Raw genomic sequence first — 15,083 nt, forward strand, 5'->3', positions numbered from 1 at the left:
GGTTTTAATTTGCATTTCTCTAATGGCTAGTGATTGGGAGCATTTCCTCATGTGTCTGTTGCCCATTTGAATGTCTTCTTTGGTGAAGTGTGCTATTGATTTTTTTGTTTTGAGAATTTCTTACACTTTGTGGCTTCAAATTTAGCTTTTAGTTTTTTTGACATATCTGAAATTTATTTTGGCATATGGTGTCAGATGAATATCTAACCCTGCTTTTTAAAATAAAAACTGTCATGTTGTTGTTGTTAGGTGCCGTCAAGTCAGTTCTGACTAGTGACTGTGTACTGCAGAACTAAACACTGCTTGGCCCCGCGCCATGCTCACAGTCGTTATGCTAGAGCCCGTTGTAGCCACTGTGTCAGTCCACCTCGTTGAGGGTCTTCCTCTTTTTCGCTGACCCTGTACTTTACCAAGCATGATGTCTTCTTCAGGGACTGATCCCTCCTGACAACCTGTCCAAAGTATATAATACGTAGTCTTGCCATCCCTGCTTCTAAGGAGCATTCTGGTTGTACTTCTTCCAAGACAGATTTGTTCGTTCTTTTGGCAGTCCGTGGTATATTCAGTATTCTTCGCCAGCACTACAATTCAAAGGCATCAATTCTTCTTTGGTCTTCCTTATTCATTGTCCAGCTTTCGCAGGCGTATGATGCAATTAAAAATACCATGGTTTGGGTCAGGTGCACCTTAGTCTTCAAGGTGACATCTTTGCTTTTCAACACTTTAAAGAGGTTTTTTGCAGCAGACTTACCCAATGCAATGTGTCTTTTGATTTCTTAACTGCTGCTTTCATGGGTGTTGATTGTGGATCCAAGTAAAATGAAATCCTTGACAACTTCAGTCTTTTCTCCATTTATCATGATGTTCCTCATTGGTCCAGTTGTGAGGATTTTTGTTTTCTTTAGGTGTAATCCATATGGAAGGCTGTAGTTTTTGATCTTCATCGGTGTCTCAAGTCGTCTTCAATTTCAGTAAGCAAGGTTGCGTCATCTGCCTATCGCAGATTGTTAATGAGTCTTTCTCTGATCCTGATGGTTTGTTCTTCATTAAAAAAAAAATGACAAAAATTGTCATAGTACCATTTAATGATTGTGAGTAAAAATTAGTTATTTGTACTTATATGTATTTATATTATGATACAAGTTCCAGGCTCGATTTTTATTGCATCGATTATTTTCTATTTAGTACCATACAGTTTTAGTAAGTATGTTTCACCTTTCAATGATTCTCTTCCTGCCCACAGACCTCTTTTTGTACAGAATTTCCCTTGGTTATTTTTATGCATTTAATTCCTGTATTGAAATTCGAATCACTTTGTCAAGTTTCAGAAGAATATTCCATTGGGATTTTTACTGGTATTGTGCTGAATTTATATAGGGTAATTTTTGAAAACTTAACCAGTTGGCAGGATTTAATATTCCCATCTAGAAATATGATACGTCTTTTCATTTATCAGAATCTTCCTTTAGGGACCTTAGGAAGGTAGGTTTTTTTTCCTTGAAAGGCTTATGTATTTTTTACGTAGTTTACTCCTAGACATTTCATACTTAAGGTTGGAAAGTTTTTATTTTGAAAAACTCTTATATTTTTCTATCTAGAAATTATAAGTACTTAGGAAACTTTGTCATATTAATGTTGCCTATTTATTTTGTGTACACAAAAAGACTTTTTGGACTGAAGTTACTGACTTGATGTCATTCGTAGGTTATGTACTTTCATTGAGACAAAGGTTTATCATCCAGTTGGGAAATCAGAAGTCTAGTATTTTTCAATTAAGCAATTTAAACAAAAATTCTACAGTATATAAGATATACTGTTGATGGACATGAGTAAGGGCAAGAACCATGTCTGTCTTATTCATCACAATTCCACTATTTCCCCCGCGTCTGGGACATACTTGGCATTCCGTGAAAGTATGTTGAATGAATATATTATCATATAGTGGCAGATTTTGTTTTGTTGTTGTTTTTACTAAAGTACATTCTCCATTTTTACTAAAGCGCATTCTGTCAAGGCCTGTGTTCAGCCAGCATGCCTCAGTGAGTCAGTATGAGTTGTTTATGTCTGGGGTCATTCTGATAGAGCTGGCATCTGCTCTGATTGCTTGATGTCACCTGTACATAGTGTCAGTATTATATCATATTAAATTCTTTTTGATTCATTGAGTGATTTGTCACAAATAGATTACCTAAGATATTCCAAACTTTTGTGTTACTGCTAATACCACTTATACTTTAATGATAATTTTATGAGTTCAAAGCTAACATCGGCAGTATTTTGTACATTTGCTTCTTTTAAAATTATTTATTTTTTCAGTAATATATGTTTATGGCAGAAAATTCAAATGATTCAAAAGTGTATACACTAAAAACTCTCCCTTCACCTTCTCTCCCCAAACACCCAGTTTTCTTTTCCAGAGGCATGCACATGGGTCTGTGTATATGTATGTGGTTTACGTTCAGATTTAGCCTGCTGTTTACACTTTTCTCCATCTTGATTTTTCTCAGCTAAACAATGTATTTTAGTGGTCTTTTCATATCATACAGAGCTGCCTTTTTCTTCCCAGTGGCTGCACTGTATTGCATTGTATAGTTACAGACAAATTTATGTTAACTATTACATTATAATTTTTTTGGGGGGATTGTTTTTTATATTTTCTATTCAAGCAATGCTAAAATGAAGTTCTTGTACTTAGCTAACATCATTATCTACGTGTGTTATAGTGTCTGTAGGATTAATTTACAATAGTTACATTGCTCTTTCAAAAAGTTTAAAAACAGATATTGCCAAATTGTTCTTCATAGATATTGTACCAGTTTTCTCAACATCAGTAATGTATAAGTGTCTGTTTCCCCAAGCCCTTGCGAACATGTTACATATTACTAATGATTTGAAATTTGCCAATCAAAATCATAAAATTGGTGTATTAATGTAGTTTTAATATTCATTAAAATTAATTTTGTGAGCAAAATTGAGTTTCTTTTTATTTGTAGTGCTGTTTGTTATTTCTTTTTTGTTCATTGCCTTTGCCCAGTTTTCCTTTTTTTTTTTCAAATTTGATTTCAGAAAGTTATTTGAACTTATGCCATGAGTTGCAAATGATTTTTCTTAGTGTGTAAGTTTTTTAGCTTTTGAGTTTATGATTTTTTACATATAGACATTTTTATTATTTTATACTTAAATATGAAATCCAGAAGTCTTAGAAATAGTTAGAAAAGCTTTCACCACCTGAGGTTATAAAATATTTTTTCTGTGGTTTCATCCAGTGCTTTTATGACTTCAGTTTTACATTTAAATCTTTGTTCCATTTGGAAATTTATCAAGGTATGAGAGATGGATCCAGTTTATTATTTTTGTCAGATATCTTATCGAGCTGTCTCTAAACTTTACTTGAACAATCTGTTTTTGCCCTATTCAGATGCCACTTTTATCATATAATAATACATAAGTATGTTAAAATATATAGTATAATTTATTTCAGCTAGTTTAAGTAGTTGGGATATGTCATAGAGTGTTAAGTAGCTTACAGAGTTTTTGGGTAGAATAGGGAACCAAGCATGTATACTTCATAGCCAGGGTCATGTAGCTAGGAGAACTGACCCAGTTACACCATGGGACTGTTTTAGCAGAAACCCAGCTTTCATGTCCTTATGCTGCTTGGTACCAGTGATCCTAAGAATTGTACGCTAGAATCTCTTCCAGACCTTTCCGGGAAGAACCAAGTGCCTTTACCACTTGCTTGCCAGGAGTTCTTACCTCCCTGCATGTAGATATTGTCTCAAGTTGTTCATTTCCGTTTTTTACATCTCATACCAGTTTAGATCTGTGGCAGAATCCAGGACACATGATGATCCCTGACTGTAAGGAGTCTTAACTGATTTCTCATTCTGAACCCCCTTTGCTTTTCTGGAGTAAATTCTACTTGGTCATGTCTGTTATTCTTTTATGAGGTGTTGGATTCTGTTTTGTAAAGTTTGTTGTTGTTAGCTGCCAACAAGGTAGCTCCTGACTCATGATGACCCTGTACAGTGGGATCAACCATTGTGATTCATAGGGGTTTCATTGGCTGATTTTCCAGAAATAAATCTACAGGCCTTCCTTCCTAGTCCATCTTAGTCTGGAAGCTCTGCTGAAACCTGTTCAGCATCATAGCAACATGCAAGCCTCCACTGACAGACAGGTGGTGCCAGCACTTTAGGTACATTGGCTGGGAATTGGACTCAGGCTCCTGCATGGGAGGTGAGAATTCTGGGTGGTGTAAAAGGTTAACATGCTCACTGCTAACAAAAGGTTGGTGGTTCAAGTCCACCCAGAGGCATCTTGGAAGAAAAGCCTGGCGATTTACTTCTAAAAAATCAGTCATCAAAGGGGAAATAACCCTATGGAGCACAGTTGTACTCTGACACACATAGAGTCACCATGAGTTGGAATTGACTTGATGGCAACTGGTTGTACAGTTTACTTCCTCATAATTCTTGCCCACCTTTTGGGTTTAATAATGCACAACAAAACCACAAAGTATTCGGATGGACACAAGTGTAGGTGAACGTCTCTAACTGTTTCTGAGAGCGAGATTTTTAAAAATCTAGTTGAAGAAGAATAGCTATGCAGAAGTAATTATAAAAGTATTTTAAAACAATTGGGATTTTTTTAATTTAAAATTTTTCTCTTTTTTGAGGAGGGTGTGGGTGAAATGGCAAGGTAGGGATACATCAGTATAGCCTTTTCTGGATGGATTTTCTGATTCTAATGTCAATGAAATAATTTTTCTTGATTACTGGCTTTGAGTGTGTGAATAATTATGTTTAAGTTATACTGGTTATTGCCTGGAAAGAGGAAGTATCAAAATGGATAGGTGTAAAAACCAGAAATTTGGCAAATGTAAACTTCAAGATTTGTGTCTACTCGGAGACTTTTTAGCTTTTCATTTTTGTTAGAGGTCATAAAGAAGGGCCTTTAGGTTGTTGTGGGTAGTCTACAGAGTTGATAATTCATTAATGAAATATTGAATGAGAAGCAATTATAGAGCTAATTTTGGAGACCCGGTGGCGCAGCGTTGAATAGCTTGGCTGCTAACCAAAAGGTTAGCAGTTCGAATCCACCAGCAGCTGCTTGGAAACCCTATGGGGCAGTTCTTCTCTGTCCTGTAGGGTCGCCGTGAGTTGGAATCGACTCAACAGCAACGGGTTTTGTTTTTTTTGTATAGAACTGATTTAGATCTTTATTACTAGCAGGGCAGTAAGTAGTGATTTATAAATCTAAGACATCCTGTGTTTGTTTCTGGTGAATAATATTTTCAGTTTTACTTTGTGCTACCTTACCTTGAATATATCTTTAGAAGCTTTATTTTTAGAGCTGTGTTTTTTAAAAATAATTTATTGAGGTAAAATTCATATAACATAAAATTAACCATTTTAAGTAAATAATTCAGTGGCATTTAGTACATTCACAGTGTTGTTCAACTGCCACCTCGATCTAGTTGTAAAACATTTCCATTACTCCAAAGTAAATCCCTTACCCATTAAACAGTTTCTGTCCATTCCCCCCTCGCCATCCCCTGGCAACCACCAATCTGCATTCTATTTCTGTGGATTTAATCTGTTTTGCATATTTCATATAAATGGAATCATATATGACATTATGTGTTTGGCTTCTTTCACTTAGCATAATGTTTCTGAGGTTCATGCACTTTGTAGTATGTATCAGTACTTCATTCCTTTCTATGAATGAATACTATTCTATTGCATGGATATACCACTTTTGTTTATCCATTTATCTGTTGATGGATATTTGAACTGTTTACACCTTTTGGCTATTGTGAATACTGCTGCTATGAACATGCATATACCTGTTTTCAACTGTTTTAGGTCTATACCTATGAGTGGGATTGTGGGGTCATATGGCAATTCTATGTTTTAACTTTTTGAGGAATGCCAAACTCTTTTCCACAGTGGCTGAACCGTTTTCTATTCCTACCAGCAGCAGTGTCTGAGGACTCTAGTTTCTCCACATTCTTACTAACATTTGTTATTTTCTCTTGCTCTCTCTATCCCTGTTTTTTTTTTTTTTTTTAAATAATAGCCATCCTAGTGAGTGTGAGGTGATATCTCATTGTGGTTTTGATTTGTATTTCCTAACAACTACTGATGTTGAGCATCTTTTCATGTCTGTTGGCCTTTTATATATCTTCTTTAGAGAAATATCTTTTCAAGTCCTTTGCCCATTCAAATAGAGTTGTTTGCCTTTCTGTTATTGACAGAGCTGTGCTTTTTTTTTTAAGCAAACTTTGTTGTTGTTTTGAGGGGTAGAGAAGAATGTGTGTGTCTAGTTACTGCTAAATTAAAATTTAGGAACGTACAAATTGATGAAATAGTAATGCATTTAATGTTTTTTTGTTCTCCCTTGGAAGCTGGTAGGAGGACAGTTTGATTTGGAAATGAATTTCATTATCCAAGAAGGTGAGAGCATCATCTGCATGGTGGACCTACTGGAAAAATGTGACATTACTTGCCAAGCAGAAGTCTGGAGCATGTTTACAGCCATTCTGAAAAAAAGCATACGAAATCTTCAAGTCTGTACTGAAGTAGGCCTTGTTGAAAAAGTGCTTGGGAAAATTGAAAACGTTGACAGTATGATAGCAGGTATGACTTTTCCATAATACAATGTATGTGAAGAAATAAAGCTTGATTTTTAAATAGTGCATTTTTTTATTTCATTCACCAACATTTATTTAACAATATTTGAGCATCTACCATGTACCTGGCACTTTAGTGTCCAAACCCTTAAGTAAGCATAATATATCTAATCCTGCAAGAAATAGAAATACCGTAATTATTTTATTGTTTTCTTTTCTTTTCAGATCTTTTAGTTGACATGTTGGGAGTGCTGGCTAGTTACAATTTGACAGTTCGAGAACTAAAGCTATTCTTCAGTAAACTTCAAGGAGATAAAGGGCAATGGGTAAAAACACCTAAATATTCTTTGGTATTTAAAAATATTTCCTACCCAAAACACATTGGCAGTTTTGTAAGTAACTGATGTGTATACATATGGGATAAATGCTGATTTTCGGAGGAGAGCGCCAGTAAAATAGCATTTAGAGCCATAGAGCTACTTTAGCCATGACTGGAGACAGGTGTGGACTAAGAGAACTGGGAGTTTCAGATAGGCTAATAAGTTTGGTCCTTCTTTAAATTGTTATTCTTTAAATACACATTCAGCATTTATTTGGAGGAAAGGGCAGAGAAAGAAACCTGCAGGTAGCAGAGCCTAACTTCTCTTTCCATTGTTGATCCGAGTAGGTTAGGTCTGGCCCTTAAACTTGAATGACACATTCAGTGAACAAGTTAAATTGGATCCACCTTCCTTTGATGCAATTTAGTGGCCCTTTGCAGGGGTGGGGATGGTGGTAATGAACTTACTTGAACCCCAGGCAGCTTATCAAACTCTCCTACCAGTTAGTTAGCTGTCTCTTAGAGGAGTTCTAATAAATGCTATTTTCTCCATTTTTGTTACATTTCCAGGCTTATTTCAGTGGTTAAGAGCTCAGCTGCTAACCAGAAAGTTGGCATTTTGAATCCACCTGCCGCTCCTTGGAAACCCTATGGGGCAGTTCTACTCTGTCATATAGGGTTTCTGTGAGTCAGAATCGACTCCATGGCAGTGGATTTGGGTTTTGGTTTTAGAGATTGATGTCCATAGCAACTGCTCAGTCAGCAGATGCTTAATGTAGGTCTGATTAAGTGTATCTAAGCTTGTCTCTTGCAATTATAAACTCTAATTCATTATGTTATTCATTAGGCTATTTAGCTTCTTTTTATCAGACATCAATTCTCTGGCTGGTTTTAAGATTTTATCATAGATTTTCAGAAATATGATTTTTTTCTTGGTGTGGTTTACTTTGTGTTTATCCTTATTAGGGTTCTTGCATCTATGGGCTTATAATATAATTTTCATCAAAGTTGGAAAAAAAATTGGCCATTATTTCTCCAAATGTTGTTTTCTTGTCTTCCCTTTTCCCTCCTCCTTACTTTCTGGACTCCAGTTAAACATATGTAAGATCTCTTGATATTGTCCTTTAGGTCCACTGAGGTTTGTTTATTTTTTTTTCACCAGTCTTTTCTCTTTGTGCCTCTTTTTGGATTGCTTTTATTGTTATATTCTCTAGTTAACTGATCTTTTTTAGTCTGTTAATTACGTCCATTGAAAGTTTCATTTCAGATAGTGTGATTGTATGTGTGTGTGTGTGTATATATAGATATATATACCAAAACAAAAAACCAAACACATTGCTGTCAAGTTGATTCTGACTCATAGTGACCCTATAAGATAGAGTAGAACTGCCCTATAGGGTTTTCCAAGGAGCAGCTGGTGGATTCAGACTTTTGGGTTAGCAGCCATAGCTCTTAACCACTGTGCCACCAGGGCTCTCCTATATGTGTATGTATATATATTTATCTATGTGTATATATATACAAAATGTTACTTTATTGTGTTTTCAGTGAAAGTTTATGCAGTAAATTAGGTTCTCATTTGACAATTTCTGTACCATTTTTTCATTGACCTTAGCTACATTTTTCACAGTGAGTCAGCATTCTCTTTCATTGTGTTCTGTTTGTTCCACATCTGGTACTCTACTTTCCCTGCCCCCTTATCTTCTCGTCTTTGCTATAGAGTAATTATTAACCTTTTGGTCTCATACAGTTTTTTTTTTTTTTTAATTTTTAAATAGAGTGCTGTACTCATGGGTGATCTCGGGGTAGTTTTGGTTCAAGGTTTAAAGAGTATCTCAGGGTGATAGTTTTAGGGAGTCCTCTGTTCTCAGTGGAGCCCTGGTGGTGCAGTGGCTAAACATTTGGCTGCTAACCAAAGGGCGACAGTCCAGATCCACCAGCTGCTCCTTGGAAACCCTATGGGACAGTTCTACTCTGTCGTGTGGGGTCGCTATGAGTTAGAATCGACTTGATGGCAACAGGTTTTCTGGTCTCAGTGGGTTCAGCAAGTCTGAACTTTTTAAGAATTTGAGTTCTGTTCTGTGTGTTTCTCCCAGTCTTTCAAGGGTGCATCTGTTGTGGCCCTGTTCAGAACAGTCAGTAGTAGTTGCTAGGCACCATCTAGTTCTGGTCTAGAGTAGATGAGGCTGTGGCTCATAGGCTATTAGCTCTGTAGACTAATTTCTTCTCTGAGACTTTGGTTTCCTTCTTTCTCTTTTGCTCCTAATGGGTAAAGACCAATAGTTGTATCTTCAGATAGTATTTTTTTTATCTCTGTAAATTCTATTTGCTTCTTTTTAATATTTTTGTTTCTTATTATGTTCCTTTAAGTCCTTTAACACTTTGAGACTATTTAGCATATTTATAATAGTTGTTTTAATGTTTTTGTTTACTAATTCTATAATCTCTGTCATTTTCTGATGACTGCAATTTTGTTCCTACTCATGGATCACATTTCCTGCTTCTTGGACTAGTGAAGCCTTACTATTCAGGCCTGGCCCTTCTAGGGTCTCTACCAAACAACTCTAATGACCCTAGTAGTGACTCATACAATTCCTGGCTCTGTATTAGCTCTAGGAATTACTTGATTTATAGCTCTCAGTATTTTGGCCCAGCCTTGTTGAGTTTTATCATAGGCATGTACAGTTTGATGTTGAGCCAAAGACTCAATGCTGATTTTTGTAGCTTCTCTGCATAACTCCTTCCTTTGCAGTACTCTGCCTTGAAACTACTAGCCACTTTGGACTCCTTATACTTTAATCTCTACCTCTGCAACTCAGTGAGACCTCCAAACTTTGTTTGGTTTCCCTCTCCCTTTGCAGTGGTGTGGAAATTGCCTCCAGGCAGAAAGCTTGTTTGTTTTGTTTTTCTTAGAGATCACAGTCCTGTACTACTTCTTGTTCCACGTGTGAAAACAGTTTTGCTTTATATTTTTTGTCTGGTTTTCTAGTTGTTTTTCTTGGGTTGGTAAGTTTAGGTCCCATTGCTATGTCAAGTCCAGAAGAGGAAGTATACTGGTTTGGTTTTGGTTTTATTTATATTCAAGTAGTTTATTATTTAAAAAAAAACAACATAATTAATACTTTTTTTATTAGTGAATGTAGAAAATTATGTATAAGAAAATAGCAAAGGATGTAAATAAATATTTATTTACAGAGGTAGAAACCCCAGAACCAAATAAACACAACATCATTAATTAATTATTAGAGACATTCAAACTGAAACAATATTGAGATATTACTTTACATCTGTTAGCATCAAAGATTATAAAGTTTTATAATGACAAGTATAGTTGGAGAGGTGGGCTTTTTTTACACCTTGTGTGCAATTGGTAGGAATGAAGTCTTAACAACCTCAAGAGGAATCTAGCACTACTTAGTTATGTCAGTTATACCCATACCCAGTGACTTAGCAGTTCTGCTCATGCGTACATAGTCCAAGAAATTTTTACATAGCCCCAGAAGGAAATATAAATGAGGACGTTCACTGAAGCATTATTTTTGATTATAATAAATTGTTAACGTGGGTGTTCGTCATTAGGAGAGTGGATAGGTGGATGCACAGAATTGATTTTTATGTAACAATTGGAATCAATGCACAGAGTAACATGAATAGATGCAAAAAAACAGGAAGAAAGTAAGAAACAGATTGCTGTATCTAACCCAACACCACTTATTTAAATTATGTGTACGATCACACATTTTGAAGAAACACATAAAAAATATTACACGTATTATTCTAGTTGCCTGTGGGGAGGCTGAGAGATACGAGAATAGGTTTAAGGGATGAAAGGAAAAGATAAAAAACTATTAATAAAACAAGAGGTGACTTGCTCAGACGTCCATTATACTTACTTAGCTATTTATTATTAGGCATTCATCTTATTTTCATCTCTTGTTATTGAAGCAGTACAGGGAAAAATGCTTATGTCTAAATATAGATCTGCCTTTCTGATTATTACTTTAGGATAGATTTTTTTAAAGACTCTTGAAATATGCTGCTGAATTGTCTTCTGAAAAGTTTTTTCAGCCGTGTCTGTGGAGGAAAATGCTTGTCTTAATGTATTCTTTTGTTCGTTTGGTTTATAGAAAAGGAAATTTGGAGGAATTACTTCTCTAGATGGAAATGCTGCAATACTGTACTTTTATTTTTAACCGTAGAGTTATTTTCGGTTGTTTTATTTCATTTTGGAATTTATTTAAAAAAATAAGTCTGATTGAAGTTACTTTTTATTGCACTTTTATTATTGAGCAGTATAGTTAATTGAAAATTTCATGATCACTTGAGAATGAAGTGTTGCATTTTTACTTTCCACTTAATATTTAGTTAACAGATTGCCAAACTGTTTTAGACAATGACTAATGATAACTTATACTAGCTACTAAAATAGGATAAAGGCAAACCAGTGATTTCGTTTGTAGTTTGACCCAGTTTTGAACTTTTTACCTTTTAAGAAAGAGGACCATCCTACACTTTATCTTATTTGCTTGTAAACTGATTAGAATGATAGTGGGGATCTCAATGTCCTTTGCTTTTCCTTGTATATGTAAATGAGAGCTTTTACAAATTAGTGGTTTGTCATTTCATGCATTGGAGGAGAGTTGGGGGCCAAGCAGGCATTAATCAAATAAATGTAACATTGTATCTTTTATACATGCTGTGTAGTAGAGGTATATTGTGAAATGAGGAAATATGGTAGGGGGATTTGATCCAGTCTCAGAGGTCTGGGAAGACCATTAAGATAAACTCTAAAGGATGGGAAGGATTTACTTGGTTAAGACAGTGATGGAGTAGGTCTAATTCAGAAGGTTTCAGGCAATGGGGATAATAGCTTGTGTTAAGGCCTGTTGTGGGAGAACTGGGAGAGGGCATTGTGGATGGATTGCAGAAAGAAGGAAAGTGAGATGCTTAAGAGGCCAGACCTTGCAGTGTCTTGTAGGCCATGATAAAGGTATCCATCCTTATTTTAAAGGCATTGGGAAATTACAGGAGAGATAGTATAATATAATGGTGAAAATGTAATGACTGAAAGCATGGACTCTGGAGTCAGACTGAGTTCTGTCACTACCTATGTGACCTTGGACACGTTCCTGTGCTGCAATTTCTTCCTCTATGAAATGGAGATAGTTACAGTACCACCCCATAGAGTGGTGATGAAGTTAAAATGTTTCATTGTTTCTAAAGTGTCTTTAACAATGGTAGATGGTGGAAATTATTTAAGTATTTATTAGTTAAAAGGGTTTTAAAGTGAGGTGGGTGGTTTGATGTAGTTTGTATTTTTTTATTGTTGTGAAAATATAGATAACATAACATTGGCCAGTTCAGCATTTTTCATGTATACAATTCTGTGACACCAATTACATCAGTCATGTTGTACAACCATCACCAATATCCATTGCCAAATTTTCCATCCTGTAAACAGAAACTTAATGCTTCCTAAGAAGTGACTCGTTATTTCCCTCCCTCTCTCCCACCTCTTAAACTCTGATCGCTATACATTTATCTATTCTAGGTATTTCATATAAGTGAGATCATACAGTATTTGTCCTTTTGTGATTGACTTACTTCACTCAGCATAGTGTTTTTAAATTTCATCCATGTTGTAACATGTATTAGGACTTCATTTCTCTTTATGGCTGAATAATATTCCACTGTATGTATATACCACATTTTCTTTATCCATTCACCTGTTGATGGACATTTGGGTTGTTTCTACCTTTTGGTTATTGCTAATACTGCTGCAGTGAACATTGGTGTACTGTAGTTTGTATTTTTAAAAGATCATTATGGCTACAGTGTGAAGTATCAAGTGATATTGGCTTATATTTATTGAACACCTACTATGTCCTATAGTATTTAAAAATGGCATAGAGAGCATTGTTTATGTCTTTGAGATAGTTTAAAATAACCTTTTTGGTTATTTTATATGCTTTTTAGTTCATAGCATTATTTGATTCTTTGTGTACAAGGTAGTCCCTGACTTATGACATATTCGAGTTATGATGAACCATGCTTACTACTGTTTTTTTGAACATCTTATCGTTAGTAATATGTATTGTATATGGTGTTGCGGTGCAAAATTTCCTGAAGTCATCATATCTGTAAGTTTATATGTAGTTGTGTTTCTGGCCCCTAAAGACAAAGATCAGATTTATAAAGACACCGATAATAAAAGGCAATAATAATGAAAATTAAGAAAAAAAATGAGATAATTAGACTTACATCAGGACTGACTTACGGTGGAGTTGTCCGAACGGATCCCTGTCACAAGTCAGGGACTACCTGCATATTAAACCATGGCTTTACTGAAAATATATATATTTTTAAATTGTGAATAATGTAGTGAATACATTGTTGATTGTTTTCATAGCCTCCACATGCTGGGAAGTTGCTGTCTGTGTTAAAGCACATGCCTCAGAAGTATGGCCCCGATGCATTTTTCAACTTCCCAGGAAAGAGTGCTGCAGTAAGTAAATCTTAACAAGGAAATCATTGACATTCTCCATTCTTTTGCTTCTGGAAAGGACATCCCTGTAAACACCACTGACAGGTTCTGTGTTAGGTAGTCTGCATGAGCTGACTTTACCCTTGGAACAATTGTGCATGTTAACTTTCTCCTAACTGTTTCAGAGGTGATGAAATAGAGGCTTAAAGAGGTTAAGAAAGCTGTCCACTCACAGCTTCAGGTGGCAGTGGAACAGTAACCTAATTCTTTTTGAACACAAGCCATTTTGTCCTATGACTTTATCTCTGCATACTCAAATAGATGTTTGTGTATAATTTGACACCTTTACTTTCTGTCTTTCTGAATATCTTTCTCTAGCCTCACATTTTCCTGCCGCTATCTATTTTGTGGGGTGCTGGTGGCACAGTGGTTAAGGGCTCAGGCTGCTAACCAAAAGATTGGCAGTTCAAATCCACCAGCTGCTCCTTGGAAACCATATGGCGCAGTTCTACTCTGTCCTGTAGGATCGCTATGAGTCAGAATCGACTCGATGGCGACGTTTTTTCTTTAAAAAATCCATTTTGTACTTGGTGTATAGATGGAGAGTAACTCTTTAAATTTACTAGGCAAATTTTCTTGACAGATGGTTTTCTAGATTATATCAGTCTTAGCCATTCTTACTTATACACCCTTAATCTCTTTATAAATAAGAAAATTGTATCTGGTAGTAATAACTAATGTTTCAAATGTCATAGGAGTGCATTATATGTATATATGTTATTTATCAAAGCTTTTTTACCTCATTATTACATTGGTCTGCCTGTTTCAAGCAAAATTTTCATTAATCGATATGTCAGCCTGTTCTGTTTCTGAGCTTATCCTTATTCATTTTTTACTCTGGTTCTTGTAAGATCTTGTTTGTTAGGTCCTGTCTTAGTTACCTAGTGGTGCTATAACAGAAATACCACAAGTGGGTGCCTTTAACAAACAGAAATGTATTTTCTCCCAGTTTAGAAACCTAGAAGTCGGAATTCAGGGTGCTGGCTCTAGGGGAAGGCTTTCTTTCTCTGTTGGCTCTGGAAGAAGGTCCTTGTTTCCTTTTTTTCCCCCCTTAAAAAATTTATACATACATTGTTATGTGACCCTAAGCTCTCCCCATACTGTGAGAGCACACTCATCCTTTCCACCCCTGATTCCCCATGTCCATTCAGCCAGCTCCTAACTCTCTCTGCCTTCCCATTTCACCTCCGGACAGAAGCTGCCTGTTCAGTCTCTTGTATCTACTTGATCTAAGAGGCACACTCCTCACGAGTATCACTTTATGTCCCACAGTCCAGTCTAATCCCTGTCTGAAGAGTTGGCCTCGGAAATTTTTTAGTCCTGGGCTGATAGAGAATCCAGAGGCCATGCTTTCTGGGGTTCCTCCAGTCTCAGTCAGACCATTAAGTCTGGTCTTCTTACTAGAATTCGAGTTCTGCACGCAACCTTTCTCCTACTCCATTTGGGACTCTTCTGTTGTGTTCCCTGTCAGGGCGGTCATTGGTGGTAGCTGGGTACCATCTAGTTCTTCTGGTCTCAGACTGATGAAGTCTCTGGTTTATGTGGCCGTTTCTGTCTCTTGGGCTAATACTTTCCTTGTGTCTTTG

General features: G+C 36.0%; 1 protein-coding gene across 5 annotated transcripts in view; it reads left to right on the forward strand.

Annotated features, from left to right (window-relative positions):
- Nucleotides 1-15,083, forward strand: part of LRBA (LPS responsive beige-like anchor protein) — an 840,314-nt gene that overhangs the window by 106,084 nt on the left and 719,147 nt on the right. For all 5 annotated transcript variants that reach the window (XM_023733554.1, XM_023733553.1, XM_023733556.1 and 2 more), the window contains exons 3-5: nucleotides 6,410-6,641; nucleotides 6,860-6,960; nucleotides 13,363-13,458. In XM_023733554.1, the coding sequence (XP_023589322.1) occupies nucleotides 6,410-6,641; nucleotides 6,860-6,960; nucleotides 13,363-13,458 (429 nt within the window). The remainder of the gene's footprint in view (nucleotides 1-6,409; nucleotides 6,642-6,859; nucleotides 6,961-13,362; nucleotides 13,459-15,083) is intronic.

Source organism: Trichechus manatus, unplaced genomic scaffold, assembly GCF_000243295.1.
Source record: "Trichechus manatus latirostris isolate Lorelei unplaced genomic scaffold, TriManLat1.0 scaffold00059, whole genome shotgun sequence".
Classification (NCBI taxonomy): Eukaryota; Metazoa; Chordata; class Mammalia; order Sirenia; family Trichechidae; genus Trichechus; species Trichechus manatus.